The 20,288-nt window shown below is 31.7% G+C and overlaps 1 protein-coding gene across 3 annotated transcripts in view; it reads right to left on the bottom strand.

The window, feature by feature from the left end:
* The window catches only part of LOC129225827 (DEP domain-containing protein 1A-like), a 94,718-nt gene that overhangs the window by 66,778 nt on the left and 7,652 nt on the right, over positions 1 to 20,288 (bottom strand). For all 3 annotated transcript variants that reach the window (XM_054860341.1, XM_054860342.1, XM_054860343.1), the window contains exons 2-5: positions 12,610 to 12,767; positions 11,813 to 11,920; positions 10,207 to 10,437; positions 5,982 to 6,109 (exon numbers count right to left, since the gene is read on the bottom strand). In XM_054860341.1, the coding sequence (XP_054716316.1) occupies positions 5,982 to 6,109; positions 10,207 to 10,437; positions 11,813 to 11,920; positions 12,610 to 12,767 (625 nt within the window). The remainder of the gene's footprint in view (positions 1 to 5,981; positions 6,110 to 10,206; positions 10,438 to 11,812; positions 11,921 to 12,609; positions 12,768 to 20,288) is intronic.

Genomic DNA, 20,288 nt, shown 5'->3' with positions numbered 1-20,288 from the left:
TGGTTTCAATTTGGCCATATTTAGAGAGTTAACCATTGAATCACATTAAAACTGCCAATATTGGGAAAATTTATCTGTATAAAATGTTTTCTTTGCTTCGGTTCGCAACAGACTTGAATGAAAGTATTTAAAGTGTTTCTTTGCTCACTCTGAGGAACTATTATCTTTAAATTGGAGTAAAAGGAAGTCATGTGATGCACACATCAGCTCGTTTTATTTCGAAGCTGTAATAGCACGGAAAAGTTACCAATTATAAAGACAAACAAAGGAAAAAAAGAATCATGGAAATCAATTGATATCTTCCGTTCGCGCATGCGGCCTAAAGTTTGACAAAATATGAAAAAAAAAACATCATTATCTAGATTTTTTAAAAATCTTTTAATTAGATGTTTTCTTAATGGTTTGTAGCGTAAACAGAGCCTCAAAACATTATGTTTAAATTTGGTTTCGATCAGCTAATATTTTTCGGTCAGGCATGGGCCCCAAAATTTTCCAAAATGATGAAAAAGTTACATTTTTATGGGTTTTCGGTATTTGATGAATAATCAGTATTTAAATATAATAGACAAAGTTTTTTTCAGTCAAACTGAAAATGAGCTAGAAAAGAAAAAAAAATTTGTCAGGTTCAGTCCATGTTTTCTGGGAGCGCAAAGCTTTAGTAACTCTCATGTGCAGACGTCGGACAGCAATCTAGACACTGTCACTTGCCTGGATGGGGGCGCTCCCCTCCACGCCATCTCCGACTTAATAGAACCACCTTAGCTGTCTCCCAACATTGTTTTTTCAGTCGGCATATGTCAGTAGTTATCTCAGTAAACTATTATTTACTTCTATCTAGCTGTTTTCATTCTGCAACTCTTGTAGTTTTCTGTCATGATACATGCCTGTGCATTGATCAGTTTGTCTCTTCCATTTCAATGAGTTGCCATTCAACCACATGTTTCAGCTCTTGGATGACAAGACAATGGGGTCTAGTATATACCTCAAAACTCAAATTTTGAATTGGTAGCCAATGGCTACCAGATCCTCACAAAATGGTAGCCAAATCTCAAAAAATGATAGCCGAACTTTATTTTAATTTAAATTATTTAATTTATTTTATTCCATTTATTTATTTAGTATGAGTGTATATGTCATTGGCGTAGCAAAGAACGTTTCTTATAAAATAATAATTAAAAATAAATAAGTAAATAAAAAATATTAAAAAAAATAAATAAAATAAAAAGTGAGCTAAAAAGAAAAAAGAAAAAGAGGGTTGAGGAAAATTTTTGGAGGGGGGGGGGAGGGAATTGAACTTGGGGGGAACGGGCACCCCTACCCAGATATTATTTAACACATCTTTTGCAAACTCTAATCTGCATTAATTTATCTTTAAGCAAAACACATCACGATAAAAAAATAAATAAATAAAAAAGATTATTATTATTATTAATTTTTTTCAGCTTTCAAAACTTCTAGAAACATCACAGCTTTCAACCAAAACACGAGTTAGTTCCACGAGTATAAAGAAAACAACAAAATACCAAAAACTTGAACAGAATGTAAAACCTAAACCATTTGCGTTTCTACAAAAATATTTTTTTGTTTCTACAAATGCATGCAGAATTTTATAAAAATCGATGCCTGAGTGTCAAAAAATGAATGAATACAAGAAAGGTAAACAATATAAAACAAAACGAAAAAAAAAACAAAAAATGAAATAAAAGATCCAGCAGAAGAATAAAAGGGTTTCAGCCGTATTCTTTCCACCTTCTCTAAACGCAAGGGTGCCAGTTTTTTAAAATTATTTATGTGTTTTATAAATACGTTTGTACTTCTCTTTATTTATTTTGGAACACACATTTTCCTCTTCTAACTGATGAAAATGGACAATCTACAACGCGGCGCCATTTTGAAAACGCGGGACGCCATTTTGAAAATTTACCGCGAAACTTAAAAATAACAACTTTTTAAGGAGAAATAAAGTAAATAAACGGATATATCCCCTCCTCCAGTAGGTTTTATATTTAAAAAAGAAAAAAAAAAGGAAAAACAAACAATATGATTAAAACAAAAAATCAAAAATCTTGCAAAAAAAATTGTTTTATAGCGATATCGTTTTTACCTTGTCTCGGTGCATTTTGACTCAAAGGCGCCATTTTTGTTTATTCATATGTAAACCAAATGTACAAGATTAATTCTTTTTATTTTGGAAAGGACATTTTCGTCTTAACTGGTAAAAATGAACAATAACAACGCGACGTCATTTTGAAAACGCGTAGTTTAAAAATACCGCAAAACGAAGAAATAGCCATTTGTTAAGGAGAAATAAAGTTGAAAAATGAATTTAAGATCAAAAAAGCATAATTTACTAAATTGGTGTATGAAATTTGTCTATTTTTACGATCGCGTGTAAAGAAAGCCGAGTTTTCGAAATAGAAGTTTTGTAACGAATTTGCCGTCGTGATTGCGATTTTTGTTTTCTATTCAAAACAAGAACACATAGCACAATTAGCCACAATCGGACAATACTCCCCCCCCCTCCCTCCTTCATCCCTGGCGATCCGATAGCCGAACTTCTAGTGGACAAAAGAATTTGGGGAAAGGTCATATGTCAAGACTATAGGTCAGAGAAGGTTGCATTGGCGAATGGTAGCCACATTGGCGACTGAAGTGAAAATAATGGTCGCCAAAATTTGAAAATTGGTCGCATTTGGCGACTGGCGACCGCGAGTTTTGAGCTTTAGTCTAGTACCTCTAAAGGGTCAATTGGGGAAGAGTTAGTTGACTGCAAGAATCTTTTGTAGTTAACTTTCAGAGTATTGATTGTAAGGTCCCAGAGATGGACCGAAACGCGTTCAGCAGAGATCAGCCTCATTAATTTGATATTTCAAAGGCAATTAAATCAAGAACCTGTAAAGAAGATTTGGCTGTATGAAATCCTCGGCGTTTATCACATTTGAGGTGGTTGACAAAGGAAAATAGAACTCTCAGATTGTGTACATAAGTGAAGAAAGCCTTGCATCTGAACTTCAAGAATTAGTATAGTTTATATTGAAATCCTTCATCCCAATGTGGTTTTTTATCAAACTATCTTAAGATGGCCCAAAACTTGTTTACCAAGCAATACAATATATCAGGTACTTGCCAAAACCTTTACTTTATGTAGTCAACCCTGCAATCGAACAAAATGTTTTTTTCGCTCACCCAGAAAACTTACTGTTTAGCTATGACTCAAGAAAACAATAAATACATAAATGTTCAGGGTTCGAAGAATTCTGAAGTCAAGACAGAAAGATCCAAGAAGGAAAACAGTTAGAACATTCACGCCACCAAAAATCAACTTCTATGTGTAAGTACTCAGAAATGGTCAACTGGATGTACTGTGAATTATCTTCTTCCCCATTGTTCATACAAATCAGTGAGGACGACGACATCAAATCACACATCGACAGTGACTCAATCCCTGACTTTGAAGATCTATTTGCTGGTGAAGTTAGTCATGGATGATCTGGACAGTAGAGAGTGGTTCTTATAAATTCATCTCGAGATTCAGCTCCACAAACTTTTCTTGAGACTACCGTAACGAGTTTTAAGCAGCGTTCAAGTCTGGGTATGCAATGGGAATTGCTTGTGGCGAAATGGCAACTCATTGAAATGGAAGAGATTAACTGCCCATTGCACAAGCATATATCATGACAGAAAATTACAAGAGTTGCAGAATGAAAGCAGCTAGATTGAACTAAATAATTTACTGAGATCACTACTGACAAATGCAGACTGAAAAAATAATGTTCGGAGACAGCTAACATTGTTCTAGGAAGGCGGGGATGGCGTGGAGGAAAACGCCCCCAGCCAGGCGAGTGACGTTGCCTGGATTGCTGTCCGACGTCTGTACACGAGAGTTTCTAAGGCTTTGCGCTACCGGAAAACATTGACTGAACCTGACAGTTTCTTTTCTATCTCCTTTTCAGTTCGACTTAAAAAATACTTCGTCTATTATATTTAAATACTGAATATTCATCAAATACTGAAAACCCATAAAAATGTAACTTTTGCATTATTTTGGAAAATTTTGGGGCCCATGCGCGACCGAAAGATATTAGCTGATTGAAACCGAATTTAAACACAATGTTTTGAGGCTCTGTTTAAAGATGTTACAAACCATTACATTAATAAAACATCTAATTAAAAAATTTAAAAAGAAATCTGAGAAATGATGTTTTTTTTCATATTTTGTCAAAATTTAGGCCCCATGCGTGAACAGAAGATGTCAATCAATTTCCATAATTCTTTTTTTCCTTTGTTTGTCTTTATAATTCGCAACTTTTTCGTGCTATTACAGGGTGGCGACAGGAACTGTGAAAAAAAGTTCCCTGACTTTTCCCTGATTTCCCTGATTAAGTTCACCAAATTTCCCTGATTTATGTTACCAATGATAATGGTTTTCCTTCTTTGCCCTACTTGAAATCCATAGTATGTTTGTATAAAATGCAGCATTTTAAACGTTTTAAGTTGTGTAAAGTTGTTGAACTAAAGGTATATTTTTAAAAAATGCTACTTTTTTAATAAAATGGTTTAAAAAAACATATCAAGTCATTTTTTTGGGGGAAAAAAAACCTACAAAATAGTATATTAAATTTTTCTACAATGGAAAGATTATAGAGAATTAAAAAAAAAAAAAATACTTTACTTTCAGAAACCACTTAGCATAAGAATTTTAAGAAACTATTAAAATCACTTTTAAAAACATATGTGTATTTATGATAGAACTAAAAAGTAATTGAAATTATTTTGAACTAAATTTTCAAACAGTATAATAATTGTTGCAAGAATAACAAGCAAAAGTGAAATAATAGAAGTAATGTAGTTATTCTTATATAACTAATTGACATATTTATGCAAAACAGATGAAACCATTTGACATCCATTTATATGGAGCTTTTCACTAATCAAGAACATAGATTTTAATGAATGAATACAGCATTTTAACAATAAAAAATAAAGATATTTACTTAAGTTACTTAGTTAACTCTATTTCAAATGATTTCAGTATGTAATGAAAAAAAAATCTTACACCGCTTTTGTAACAAACTTTGAAATGCAAGGGGGAAAAAAGAAATAAAAAAGCAATTAGTTAATTTCAAAATATATAAAAGAAGAATACAACTTGGTTATACAATAAAAGAATCACTTAAGTCCGAAGAAAAGAAAACCTTTCTAATCTGCGGTGATAACAAATAATATAACGGCAAAAAACAAAGTTTTTTTTTTATTGAAAGTTCAATTTTATCAATCAAATTAAAAACAGGAAGAAGTAATAATTTTTAAGCTTTTATAGTATTAATTCAAAAACCAAAGATTTCTTCTTGAAATTCTGATTACAGTATGCTAATTACTTCGAGACAATGGAATAAAGGCAAAGGAGCTAAGGCATTAATGAAGGCTTCCTCTTTGCCTGTATGGTTGTTTATTTTACGTAGCTTTGAAAGCGTAAAAGGAAATTTTAAGCTAGGTAAAATAAACAACCTAACAGACACAGAAACAATCTTAGGAAGTTCATCCTGAGAGGAATAAGTAAGATTCAATACTTTGACGTTGAAGAAAAAAAATGCACAAATATGCGGCAGTGCATAATCACACCTCATTAATTTTACTTTTTTTTGAGCAGATAATTGGCGGAAAATGCGTAGGGAATTAAAATACTTAATTTTGTAAAGCAAAAAAAAATTTTTTTCCTTCATAAAATCAATTTTCCCTGATTTTTTGTTATTTTTTCAAAATTCCCTGATATTTCCCTGATTTTTCCCTGATTAATAAAGTTCCCTGACTTTTCCCTGATCTCCCTGATCTGTCGCCACTCTGTATTACAACTTCGAAATAAAATAATGAGTTTTTTCGGTCCACCCTAATGGACACAAACACATAATTTAGTATGTGAATTTTTATCAACTACAATCAAATTTTGGGAGAAAAAGGCAAAAATGAACTATATAATGAACCTGTCTTGTCAATTAGAGTTACAACTCCTGTTTTACTAATACGAGAAACGTTGTGTCTAATGAAGTGGCCATTAAGCGCTGTTTCTTCCACTATATCAGATAAAGGACAATTCATATGTTTTTCCAGCCTAAAAATACAAAGAAAACTTTACTTTTTTTTTGAATAAACAAACATTTTTTAAATAAACAAATTTATCTTCACATTAAAAATTAGTTTTGATAGAATGAAATTAAAAAAAAAAATCATTTTCATTTAAGATGAGCAAAATAATTTTATTGCATTACGTATATTAACCTGATGAATCAAAAGAAAAATTCATCCTCAAAATAATCAGAAAAATTCAAAACTGAAAGCTTTGAAACTTTGATTTGTGTTACTTTAATAAAATACTGATAAAATCAGCAGATTCCCATCGCAGAATACAAAGCAATGCATTGAAAAATTTGGAGATGGCTTAAATCCACTGAATTCATTTTTGAAATGGTTAGATTCTCAAATGATATTAAGCAATATAAATTTTGATGAACATACAAGAACAAAACTTGGGAAAGGAAAGGAAATTAAATGAGCAATAGTATGGTCCGAAATTTCGAAGATGAAAATTTTTTGAGTCTTACCCTCCCATTTGGTTTCAATACATTAGCAAATAAGTAGGACAAAATTTTATAACATTTGAATAATATTTAGAGGTAGCTCAAATCTGATGAAGTTTGCATCATTGCTGAGCATAAGTAAATTGACAAAGGACCAAACTAATCACAAATATGATTGCTTTTTTCATTAAAACAAATTAATTACATTGTAAAATTGCTACTTTTACGTACACAGTTTCAACATTACATTAGCCATGAAATATACTCTGTAAAAATACAAATGTGTTTTGTAAGACATAGCAGTTAATGCAATTCCTCCCAATTCATTGTAAGTAGACACATTTTTGTGCTTTGACCGAAGAAGCATCAATACTGCAAAAGCAATAGCACCTGTTTTACTAGTACAAAATAATTAAGAAATAATTAATTCTTTAATGTGAACACCACATTATAGAATTGATTATTAGCACCATTTTTAATAAATGCATAATTTCTATACTTCTGCACCAAAATTACTTCTCTGTAACAGATTCTAGGCCTGCTGGGGATTCATAAGGATAAATTACAAGACACAATAATAAGGAAAAGTGGATTTCGTCAAGAGCTGTAGAATACAATCTGTTAAAAAATGTCTGTATGACTCAAGAGATGATTATCGAGAATTTCTTGAACTGATTTTAATAGTTCAGCATAAAACCCTTTTCCTAGAATCAGAATTATTGCACCTAGAGCTCAGCACTATACTTAATGAATGTTAAAAATCCTGTACTGTTTTGAAATACAAGTGTTTAACCACTAGTTCGCCATTGCTTCAGTAGAAGAAATTGGATTTCAAAAGGTTTGGTATATCTGCAGAATGTGTTTATTTAAAACCTAGGATGACAGTTTCTATACTTCAGAATACACTATGTAATGATTTTAATTTAATGAAATATAAATTTCATAATTGCAATATAAAAATATTGATGAAGTAAATAAAATTGCGTGGCTCTTTTTGACAATCAAGTGATACACTTGAATATAAGAAAATTGGTAAAGCTGTTCAAGGAGTCAGTGAAAAATTATTACTGCAAAGTACCTGAGATTATGCCTTATAACCGCATGAAATTTCAGGACTTCCTAACTTATAATCAGCTTCATAAACTGGGAGAAAGAATTTACCTGATACATTTTATCATGCAAAACATGGGAGATCAAACAAATCTCCAAAAATTATCTTCACAAAGTACTAAAATTTATTGGAGTAAGCCAGTTGTTAATAATCTTACGAAAAAAGAATTAATATATATTATAAAAGATTTTAATGAAAAAATAATAACCATTAAAAATCAATTTCAATTCTTGTTGCAGACTGCTGAAAAACATTGCCGCACTTATACCCAAAGCAAAAAAGAGTTTGGTGGGTACTAGCACAATCACATCCATAGTCATTTAAATATAATTGTTGTATTGTTGAATAATTTCCAACGTACAAAATGGTAAAGATTTAAATGAAACATAGTTGTATTGTTTTTTTCAGCCTTTTTCTACTCTTTTGCATTTATTGCATAAAATCAATTATTAGCTGAACTTTAAGGATGTTGAGCCACCTCTAAAAGTTAAAATTATGAGCTGAAACTTTACAATAAATATTTTTTACATAAATGGAACCAAATGGGAGGGTAAGACCAGTAAAAATCAGAAATTTTAAAAAAAGGGCTTTTTTTGGACCAAACTAATGAGCATGGATAAGATTAGATAGCAGATTTTCATTTTAGTGCAAATAAACCTTTAATACATATACATACAATGAAAAAATTAGAGTAAATAAAATATAAATTATATGATACTAGCATTCCCATACCCGGCATTGCTCGGGTAATGGAATTAGCAGGGGTTAACAGTGCTTGGTGCACCTAGTTTTGAAAATCCCCTATAATAATTACTTATTACCTATAACTTTTTCTAATTTGGGGAGGATCCAGGGGACCCTGGACTCCTTATATATATATGCCCTTGTCCTTAACTGATCTTTTAACTGTTATTAACGATCCTTTTAAAGTATTGATTATATTTGCAAATACAGGTCATCCACATTTTATTGTTATACCTATGTTGAAGCTAGAACTAGCTCTAAAAATGTATACAACATTTTTAGTTCTTTTTCTGTTTCTAAAATTATTAAACTGCTTGATGAACTGGCTTTGGAGCAAGCTACATAACATTGGTCGTGTGAAAAAAAGTCTTCTCTTAAATCGATCCCTGCTACTTTTAATGTCTGTCCTTGTGACTTATTAATGGTTATTGCAAAGCAAACTTTAACAGGAAAGTGCACTCTTCTAAATTCAAAAGGATAGTCCGCCTGTGATGATGTTCTTAAAAACTTCGTTTCTAGTTTTGAAAAAATAAAAGCAAAAGACAGAAACATTAAGATTTGACTTGAGAAAAGCCTCGAAGAATCACGCGAAAAACAAAAACAATATCAAATTTATAGTTCGCTATCGACCAAAAGTCGAGATGAAGTACTGAATAATGATTTGAATGTAGGAAAGCCTTCGAAAATAAGGGATTTGAATTTCAATCACAAGTTTTTAATTTCGCAGAAATTAAGGGGTTTTAATTAATTTCCCCCGAACTAATTGAGATTTCGAAAAATCCTTTCTTAGTGGTTACTTTTGTAATCATGCGGACATGGCTGTCAAATTTCAAGTCTGAAGCTTCAGTGGTTTCGGCTGTGCGTTGATATATATATATATATGTATATATATATATATATATGTATATATATATTATCTCAGGACATTGATTTTTATATATTAAGACTAAACTTCTAGGTGTTGAATGTCTCAAAGAAAAAAAAATGCATAGACGTCATTTATAAAATAATAATAATAATAATAATAGCATTAAAAATAACAGAAACATTATGCCAATGCTTAATAACTGAGGCATTACGCAAATGCACTAGTAAGAGAACACTAATAAAAAATGAAGATTATTCATACAAAACATTATAAAAGTAAAATAAATACAACAGTGGGGTGTCCATTTGGCAGCATGTTTGAAAAGCAAGAAAAAAAAATTATTTGAATTTTTGGCATCTTGAATTCAAAATAGGTTTTTGTGTAATCACGAACATGTGTGTGTTTGTATGGTTGTAGGTGTGTGTATGTATGCATGTGTGCAGGATATGGACGTAACCAGGACACGGTGCTCGCTAGAGGAGCAGAAACGTGAAAGGCCGGTCAATGTTGCTGCTGCAGGGGGGGGGGGGAGAGGAAGATGGACATCATTCAACAGTCAAATGAAAACAATAAGCAATTCGTGATTGCTCAAAAAAAAAAAAAAAAAATACTGAATTCTGAATAGAATTTCTAAATAAACAACAACATACGAAACAATACATTTTTTTTTAATTCTTAAAACTATGATAAAAGAAAAAACATTTTTTTCCAAAAATACAAATTTATATTATTCAAGAAAAATTTGTTTTAAAATAATCAAAAAAAATGGAAAATATAGCTCATTTATTTTTACTTGCTGTTTGTTCTCAACTTAACATTTTCCATTCTATACTTAAAATTAGGAATTTCTTAAATGCGTTAAAATTCTTACAAAACCTTTTTTACTAACTTTTGACAAAACAACTTACATGTTGATTGCAACGGATTTCCAATTTTTTTCTATTTCAGATAAAGACATTTTCTTTTCAACAAAGCGACATTCAGGAAGATTTTCCTTGTGCATTATCTGTAATGGCTTGTGAATTGAGACTGTTGCTTTACTATCTTTCACTTGCTTCTTAGCACTCTCACGCAAAGATGGAGACTGAATGAGTCGCAAAGGCAATATTTTTGTTTTTTGAGGTGAAACAGCAATGAACCTGATAGTAAAATAACAGAATTTTTTTTAAATTAATACTTCTAAAACACTGGTGCATAAAAATAGTCAATTTCTGTTATTAAAAGTCACTTATGCCCTACCAGGACTTAACTAATAGCCATGCAATAATAAACTGCATCAGAATGACTCACCATTGATTTCTTTAAAGATCCATTGGAGTGAAATATGGAAAATGTCAGATTTTCGAATGTTCTTTTCAAGTATTATTCCAAAAATTTTGAATTGTGAGTAAGATGATCTTCCAAATTTAAATTTTGTTTTTGTACTACATTTCCCGAATCGTAGTATTATACATGAGTATATAAAGCATTTACAAAATAAATGGACACATTTTTGCAGGTATTTAAAAAAAAAACATAGTTAAAAAAATGTGTATTTAAAAACAATGGGAGAAAATCGAGAAAATTTTTCCAGTTTACTGAAACCAATATGAAAGGTTTTACACTGTATGTATCGCAAAAATTGCTTTCTTTTTATTTAATGACTAGCTGCATTGCCCGGCTTTACACGGTGTACCTTGAAAATAAAAGTTATGTCAAGTGATGCATGTTCAACAATCGGGCTTCAATTAGAGGGAAAAAATACTGAAAAAGTTCCCCTCAAAATAATTGTTCTTAAAGAAAGAAAATGGCAAATCCAAAATTCCCGAATAAATTAAACACAACCCTACATAAATACAACTAAAATCTTAAAAAAAGAAGATAAATCACCAAATCAGTGGCAGCCTTCTGATTGCTAATTTAAAATGAGATCGCACAAACGATAGTTTTCCAATATGAAGAGTTCCATCAGGCTTAAAAGGGCATTTTAAATTTGAAGGAAATGAATGAAAATTTTGGGTATTTTTCACGAGCTTTCAATTGGCGTTAAAATCGGATTGCATAATTATTTTGGGTAGAAAGAGACATTTAATGCCATTTTCGGGTCCTAAAATTAAAATTTGAACGTTTCGGTTCTTTTTTAGTGTTCGAAAACCCCCTACGTTCATAGGCGTGCGCTGGGCTTTAGGAATGGGGGTACCACTATACCAGGAGATTAAAATTGCACTTAGAAAGGCTCCCATAGTTCCTCACTTAAGGAATGGTAAAAAATTAATGAAGCTATAAATGAAAAATTTTAGCCATTTTCATATTAACTTTCATTTTTATGTGCTAATATAGGCGTGTAACCCCCGTGTGCACACCTATGCCTACTTTCGTTCTCCGGTGCCAAATTTGGCAGGAAGGTGTACCTGCCTGCCAAATTTGGTCCAGATCCGACGCAAACTTTGTATAGGGAACATATACACATATATATTCTTTGTTTCATTTATACAAATATAGACACAATGCAAAGAGGGAAAAATTGATACTAACCTATACAAATCTGAGCTGTCACAGAATTCTCTTTTCTTAGATTTCTTAGTAATATTTTCAATGACATGACATTTCAGAAATTTTTGCAGTAAATTAATTGTTTGTGATCTAAAAAATAAATAAATAAAATTACGTTAGAACTTTAAAAGCATTGCATAATTACCAATTAAAAACAGAGACAAAAAAAACTATTTAAAGGAGAATTCATTTCTTTTTTAAAAATATTATATGAGAAATCTAATTCATAGAGCCTAAAATGTAAATTGTTTGGACATTCTAAATGCATGTAATGCAGAGTTGAAAAGTTTTGACAGTTGGTGGTTTTATCTGGTTTTAATCGCCATGTCAAAACCTCCTTTTCGACATAATTGTCAAAAGCCTTAAATTTCTGTCAAAAACCTGCCTAAAATTAATAATAACAACAACCATACCTTAACAGGTGATTTTTAATTTCATAAATTTTGATTTCATATAGTCATATGTTGAATAGTTTTTGTCACTGGTTTCTAACCAGGCGAGAAAAAGTGGACAACTCTCAAACAATGTAGTGTGCAAACTGCTATAAAAATTACCTTCTTGAATAATACCATTTACAGAAAAGAGAGAACTTTAAAATTCCTGTTGATTGCTAGTTGGCAGGTTTGAATAGCCTTAATTTCAAGTAATACAAACACACATAAATTTATACAAATATAAAAGAGATGACAAATCAACATGCTGCAGGAACATCTGGAATCTAGACTGATCCTGGTCAAGTCCCACTCAGAATATCTTCTATAGCTCGAAAACACAATTACCTTGTTACTTCTGGGCCAAAGTTTGGATTATTCAAAAGATAACAGTGAAGCCAAGTCACTCCATCAGAAGCCATAAAGCAATTGTCATAGCAATTCATTAAACGTCGATGCTTCTTCAATGGCATCCCAGACTGAAAAGCTGTTATCACTTCATTCCACTAAAAAATAAAAATAAATGAAGTATTAAGGTAAAAGTTAAGAATTGAGTACAGTGGACTCTCTCTATTTTGAACACTCAAGGGACTGAACAAAAGTGTTCAGATTATGGAGGTGTTCATTAAAGGTCAAGATTTACGGTCGCCACTCGCCACGTGGCAACTCAGTTTTCAAAATTGGCGACCCCAAAAAATATCTACAGTCGCCAACTTTTTTTGGGGGTTTTTTTTATTTTAGATCCCAAGAAAAGGATTCTACACCACTCCACAGATGCATCAGTACAATAAGGATTCACCGATAGAGACCCGTACTCCGACTGAATGTTGTTTATTTTACAAAGCGTGCATGTTCTTTCTAACTGCCTACTGCCTGCCTGTATGTAGGTTATTTTACGTTGCTTGAATGTTCCTCTTACGCGATTTAGGCCATGTAAAAGAAGCATGAATACAGTGAATTAGGAAGCCATTTGCACAAGATTAGAGCGTTTATCCTTTGTCTTGACTCTCTGTTTTTCAAGTAATTAGCGTACTATGATCTTGATTTCAAGAAGAAATCATTGTATTTTAGATCATATTTCAGATTAATTTTGATTATGCCTTCAAAGTAATTACCTTTTCACGTTTTTAGTTTAGTTGCTCAAATGGTATATTAAATTCAAACTTTATTTCTTTTACTTCGTATTATACACCCCCTCCGATTATACGAAGCTTTTTTCTTTCTTCAGGCCCATTTTAGAACCTGCAGATTCTAGGCCGCCCACGGATAATACACAGGAAAATACCTGGAATTGTTAGGGAAAACGACATAGTTAAAAATGTCAGGGAAATTTCAAATTTTGCCCCCCAAATTTTTTTTTTCCCCAGGGAATTTTGTACCTTAAGTTCTAATCTTCGTTTTTATCGATGTTTCCTGAAAAAAAAAATGTAAAAGTTTGAGGCAAAATGACGCTGGCAATAAAATAAAAAAGGCGACCCAAAAAAAAACTTCCGTGGACGCCATTTTTGCCCCTCAATAGTTCCAAAGAAAAAAATTCCTAGGGTGAACAGGAATTATGCACAAATTTAACGGGAGAAGAACATTTTCCTGCATCTAAAGCACAAGCCTGCAGATGGTAGGGTCAATAGGGAAAATCGTTTTTTAATCGAAAAATAGTTTCAGCTACGAATGAAACGTAGTCGCCATTTTTGGTCATTCATAAGATGGAAGTAGACACAAAGCTTAAATGCCTAAGTTTCCAAAAACAAAGCAGAATTAGATGTTTTCTTTAACTGCAAACTAAGGAAAACAACCCAAAATGTGCTGCAACTTGTAAAAATGAAAAATTTTGTTCTTAAAACTTAATCTTATCCCCATTGCCTTGGACGCAAATGTGCTAAAAACTTTTCAACTGAATTGTAGTTTCACGAAGATTTATTATTTTTAAATTGTTTTTATGCTACAAATTCAAAAAATTATTTCTTAATTTTTGTTGTATCCGTCGTATTTGGTCATTCCCAAGATAGCAATACACAAGACTTTTTAAGTGCCTAAGTTTCTGAAAATGGCATTGGATGTTTATTGTAGTGCAAACTATTGATAACAACGCAAAATGTGTACTTTTTTCAAGGGTAATTCATAATTATTTTCTGGTAAAAGGCGAATCCAGAACATTTTTTTTAATTCTAAATGATTTAGACGCTTATGTGCTAAAAACTGACTATTTTGTCTTAATTGTAGTTTTTTAAGGATTAATTATTATTTATAACTACTTTTATGCTACAAATTCAAAAATCTACTCATTATCTTAAATTTTTTACTTAGTCGCCATATTTGGTCATTTGTAAGATGGAAGTAGACAAAAATTTATAAAAACATAATTAGATGTTTATCTCAATGTCTATTGAAAGCAAATGTGCAAAAAAGAAAATTTTTAATTTTAATGCAAGCTTCCTTTATATGCAAAAGGGAAAAAAACTGATTATTGGCATTGGTCTATGATCGACGGATGTTGACTTTTGTTAGAATGCATTATATAGTATGCCCATCGATGCAACAAGTTAATCATATTTATACTGAAAAATAGCTTTGTACTTTGCTCAATATATTTTGTGTTACATACTAATAAGAAAATAAAAAGAATCGTAAACCAAAAGCGGAGAAAGATTGCTGCCGATTACAGCAATACGCTGATATGCATGACATGTGGCATCAAAGAAATGCTAAAATAAGTTGGAAGTACTTTGTTTTTAACAAATAGTAAACAAATGAAAACAATTTTAAACAAAATGTTTTTAAAAAAACTTAATTTGTGACAGAATTTTTTTTAAAAAAATCCAAGTTTTTTTTTTTTAATTATTTTACAAGTGGAAAAGTTTCAGTTCTTATGCATTGCTACTTCGAACAATTTTGACTATTTTGAAAATTTGAACTTAATTTTGAATGAAGCGAGTAACCTGGAATTTTCTAAAAAATAACCTGGAAAACCTGGAAAAGTCAGGGAATTTTTTTTAACCAAAAGTGTATGAACCCTGTATTACTTTTTCAGGCCGAGGACTGCCGATGACCTTTGAAAAAAATGAGAAAGGTGACAAATTTGAAAACAAAGGTGACTAAAAGGTGACAAAAAAGTAACTAAAAGGTGACAAAAAGCAATTTGTTAAGAACTCAAAAAACAGAAAAGGATTATCCCTTTTTACTAACTTTTACCCAAATAGTCTATATACTTTTTGTAAAGATTTCTTTACAATTTTGGAAATGAATATTATAGGGCTAGAAGTAGTAAAATAAAAATTTTAAGACATTTTCAAAAACTTTCAGTGACTGTAACCTGTAAATATATTTAATCAACATAATAAAGCTTGAAATTGTGAAGTAAAGAGCAAGATGACGCATTTATTGAACATATAATTTATATTATTCAATCACATTTTTAGTATTGTTTTTTCTCTTTTTTTTAGCTTGTTGAAAAATTATCAGCATTCTTTCTTTTTTCTTAGTAAATACAAAGCATAAATATTAAATCGAAAGTCTTGACAATAGAGAATAACTGAGATGACCAATTTGAAAAATCAGACTTTAACAAAATGATAATTGTATGAAACTGAAAATATCATTTCATATCCCTGAAAATGTTCATAGTTTTTTTTCTTTCTTGTTTTTATTTTTTATTTTTTTAGCAAGCTCTGAAAATATTCCATGACATGTCCATGGGAGGTAAAAAATGTAGTGTTGAATCAAGTTATTAAAAATGCTTCAATGCTTTTTGCAAAAATTATGAAAATAATTTTTTTCTACTTTTAATATATTACTTAGAATTTTTTTATATTTTTTTCTAAAATCCTCATACTTTCATTAATATTACATTCATACAAATTGGCTGACAAATAAATGAAATATAAATTATTTTTAATCAACGAGCAGATTCATCATAGTTTGGAAAATACAAAATATTCAAAATTCCGACTGGCTGTTAAATGAAAACTAAACCAGATTGAGAAGAAAAAATTGATGTGGATACTTTTCTACATTAAAGGATCAAACTCACCAAGTTTTATCAAAATCCGTGTCGGTGGGTGTCAAAATGCCATTTTTTTGGTTGAATTGACATGGAATGACCCTGATTTAATAAAATCAATCTCGCCATTACATAAAATAAAGCTTTTGGAAAGCATCTGTTTCTAAAAGCTTTATTTTTACTGAAACTAGCAATAATAAGGGTTGAAACCTAATAAAAAAGACTTTCGGAGATTCTCTGAGACGCACCAAAAAAGGAAATGTTTAGAAATATTTACACAGACCAAGTTCACTTCGCATTTGCGCAGCAAAAATGGAACCCAAAATAACCATTTCTGTGCAAACACAAAGTGAAACTATAAACGCAAGTCAAAACTTTTCACTATTTCGCACTCAAAGAAGACATCAAGGCACGCCTCCTTAACCCATCACCCCTTTTTCAAATTGAATTCCGTGAGATTCATAGACTCCAGATAATGTTACTTGATAAACACAGAAGACAACTTGCATTCCATGATCGCTTACTCAACGAAGTGTGCAGAAAGGAATTGCGCAGCTGAACTTTAGTCGAACAACGCTCTATGGCCAGAAACACGATAGGAAAAAAAATGGCGCTTAGACGAGACTTGCAGAAAATGCGTCTGACGGTCGAAGGGGAATAGAAAGACTGGTTCTGCTCATAGGGTGCAATTGCAGGCAATAAAAAAAATTCCCTGATTTCCCGGCAGCATAGCTATTTTTCTTAAACAACAACAAGATGGGCGGGGGGGGGGGGGGATATTTAATGCTACTTTTTTAATTACTTTCACTGTTAAAGCTATCATTCAGATACTTTTCAAGGATTTAATTATTTAAAAAACAAAATCCTACGACACATTTCGAAAAAGGTGAGAAAGGTGACAAAAGTTACAAAAGGTAACTAAAAGTAACCAAATTTTCAAAAGGTGACTAAAGGTGAGAAAGGTGACTGACTCCTCGGCCTGCTTTTTTCAAATTCTTTTTCTAAAACAGTTTTATGTTTTGTTTTAAATCTTGTTCTGAAAGTATGAAAATATTTTGCAAAAATTTTGGCTCTGTAAAAGTGAAAAGAAAAAAAAAAAAACACCATATAGTATGTTTTTTTACATAAACCCTCGAAGGTCGTTCCGATCCTATTTGATTCCCAATTAACTCAAACAGCCTTTATTCTGATTAAATCATCAAAATAGGATGACAAATTATTTAATTTAAAACTTGAAAAGGCAACTTGTTTTTGACCGCACAAAGCCCCCCCCCCCCCCCTGCGCGCCCCGTTTTGTCATTCCTTTGCCATAAACAATGTTCCATGTTGTCCCATAAATCCTGTATTTCATTAAAAATCCTATGAATCATTAAAAATAGAAAGAAAAAAGCTATATTTCTATAAACTATATGTTATATTTCTGCTGTGATGTGGACGCTACTACTCACGATCGATTAGGAATACATTCCATTGAAAGTCGTTTAAAGAACGGGGGCTAGTTTCTATTTATTCGAATAATTGTAATTTTTTAATCTTCAATCGCATCAGATTAAAATGTAAGTCAAATAGCCAGTCCTTTGATTGTTTTCCCTTCATAGTCATCCTAACATGGAGACGTTGCGTATGGAACGTAGTCGCCATGTGTGGTCATACCCTTAGTTCAAATAATGCAAAAAAAAAAAAAAAAGTTTTTTTTTTGGGGGGGGGGGGGAATACAATTTTTGGTAAATGCCAAATTGTATATTACTGGAGGAGGTTTGTAGTTAATTATGTTTATGCAAAAAAAAAAAATCAATCTTGATTATTGAAAAAATTCAAATCATATGTTAATCTAATATTTTTTTTATTCCTTTCGTGCTAATTTTCTTACAGTTAATTCTTTGCACTAAACTAGTTACCTGAAAAGTGCATGTTGATTTTTACTGGCATGGCGTTTGCAATGATTTACAAAAAGATTTTAAAGGAATGGAATTTTTATGGGAAATACATTTTTTTTTTTTCACTGTGGGACCATGGTACTGTGTACACTACTTTATTTTTGGTTTAATGATTTTTTTTCTTATAAAACTTTAAAATGGGTGGAATGAACCATTTGCTTCAGGAGCTCCCAACCTTCACCCAATGCCTCTTATATCTCCATGATTAATATAATTAATATTTCTTGTTAGCATTCCTTTAGCATCACTTTTATAATATTTGTTTCAAAAAATACAAATTGAAATCCCCCACCCCTCCCCATTCTCGTACTAGAGCGATGTTTTCCAAACCCAGTAAAACTGGTGGCCACCAAGTTTTTTGAGTCTAGTGGCTATTGGCCACTTGAAAATTTTCTGAATCTTGAGGTCTAGTGTTCATTATAGAGGGAGACTGGATAATGCATATGTATTTGCCAGGACCATCAAAATGTGTTAAGAATATCGGGGTGTTCACATTAGAGTGTTCAGATAGAGGGAATCCACTGTATTTAATTGGAGACTGATTACATTTGTTGAAAAATACTTATTTCTTTGGCTAGACTGGCAGGATTTGGGGAAATGCTGCATAAATAAAAACCGCGTAAATTGAAACCCAATAGTAGTGTTAAAATAGAGGTTTGATTCCGTAGATTTAAAAAAAAAAAAAAAACTTCATTCGAGTGATGACTGTATTTATCTCACTTTTTATGTTTCAAATACAAATACAAAAGTGATGACCAGCAACAGGCTCTGGGCCCAGCTAGACTGGTCCTAGTCAATTTACAATCCCCAGTGAAGATCAATGGCCCTCTTAAAACTGTCTACTCCTTTGCTCATTACCACCTCTTCCGGTAAGCTGTTCCAAGGTTCCACTACCCTGCTAAAAAAATAATTTTTCCTAATATCTTTCTTTCACTAACAAATCAGAAAGATCATTTCTATTGTCTAGGAATGACTCAAAATTTTCAACGTCAACGTTTTTGGTTGAGTGCCACCAATGTCTGTATCTTCGTTGGTTTTGACCTCCTTTGTCAGTCCTAAAAGCTCCTTCTTCCAGTGAGTTCTGAACTGCGTGAGTTTAAAAACTTTACTTCTGGAAAGAGCTTTGAAACTAATCGCATAAAATGTCTCCAGTGGTCCAAGCCCTATTATTAGCATGCCAAAATGCAGTTTATTACATGTAACCAGCATTCTTTAGAAGTTTAGATTTTGAAAAAGGGGAAAATTTTATCTGTTTGCACTGCTGCATCCGCGTAAAACCAAAACTCATCTGCATAAAATAAAATAAAGGTGTCAAATCTTAAACCACGTACAATCGAAACCGCGGAGTAAAATAAACCCACGTAAAACAAGGGTCTACTCTATGATTACAGTGACCTTAATCTTATTGTAAATTTTATCTAACATGTTTAAAATACTATTAAATTCAACAACATTTTGTCTCAATGGCTATTATGTCTACAGAATAAATGCGTTATTGACGTTTTAAAAATCAAACTTGTGTTCTCTCAATGCTAAATTTATTTCAAAATTGGAAAAAATATTAGCTGCTGTCTATTCTTTCTCTAAAGATGTTTTGGTTGAATCTAGAATTTCACTTTATTAATAGTATTAAAATGACTGAGACCCCAGTTCAACGTACCTTATCTCCCCCTATCCACTATAAACAAGCCACTTATGGGCACCCATGGACATCCAGAGGGTGGTGACTAAAGATAGCTTACAGCCGTTTTGGGAATTTAAAGTTTGAAAGAATTGGCCCAAACCGAAATTTATGTGTAAAAATGACTTGGCCACCACTCCCAGAAATGATCCCTTTCAAAATCAAAAGTTAGAAGTTGTTTTAGCTAGCATAATTTTAATATATTGGTTTTAATTTTTGATAACTGGAGTTGAATTATCAGGTTCAGTTCAGTAGGTACCTAAAAGCTTTGGGATTTAGTTTTGATGACTAAATAGGTAGAAAATCTGGAATTGTATAGGTAAGTTATAGCAAATGGAAGAACACGCTTTGCTTTTCCAACGAGCAAATGGTATTTTTTGCTTTCCAGACGAAGCCAAAAATGGACGTGGGT

Source organism: Uloborus diversus, chromosome 7 (assembly GCF_026930045.1).
Source record: "Uloborus diversus isolate 005 chromosome 7, Udiv.v.3.1, whole genome shotgun sequence".
NCBI classification, from domain to species: domain Eukaryota; kingdom Metazoa; phylum Arthropoda; class Arachnida; order Araneae; family Uloboridae; genus Uloborus; species Uloborus diversus.
Note: the sequence above shows the minus strand (reverse complement) of the source record. Positions and strands in the feature narration are given on the sequence as shown.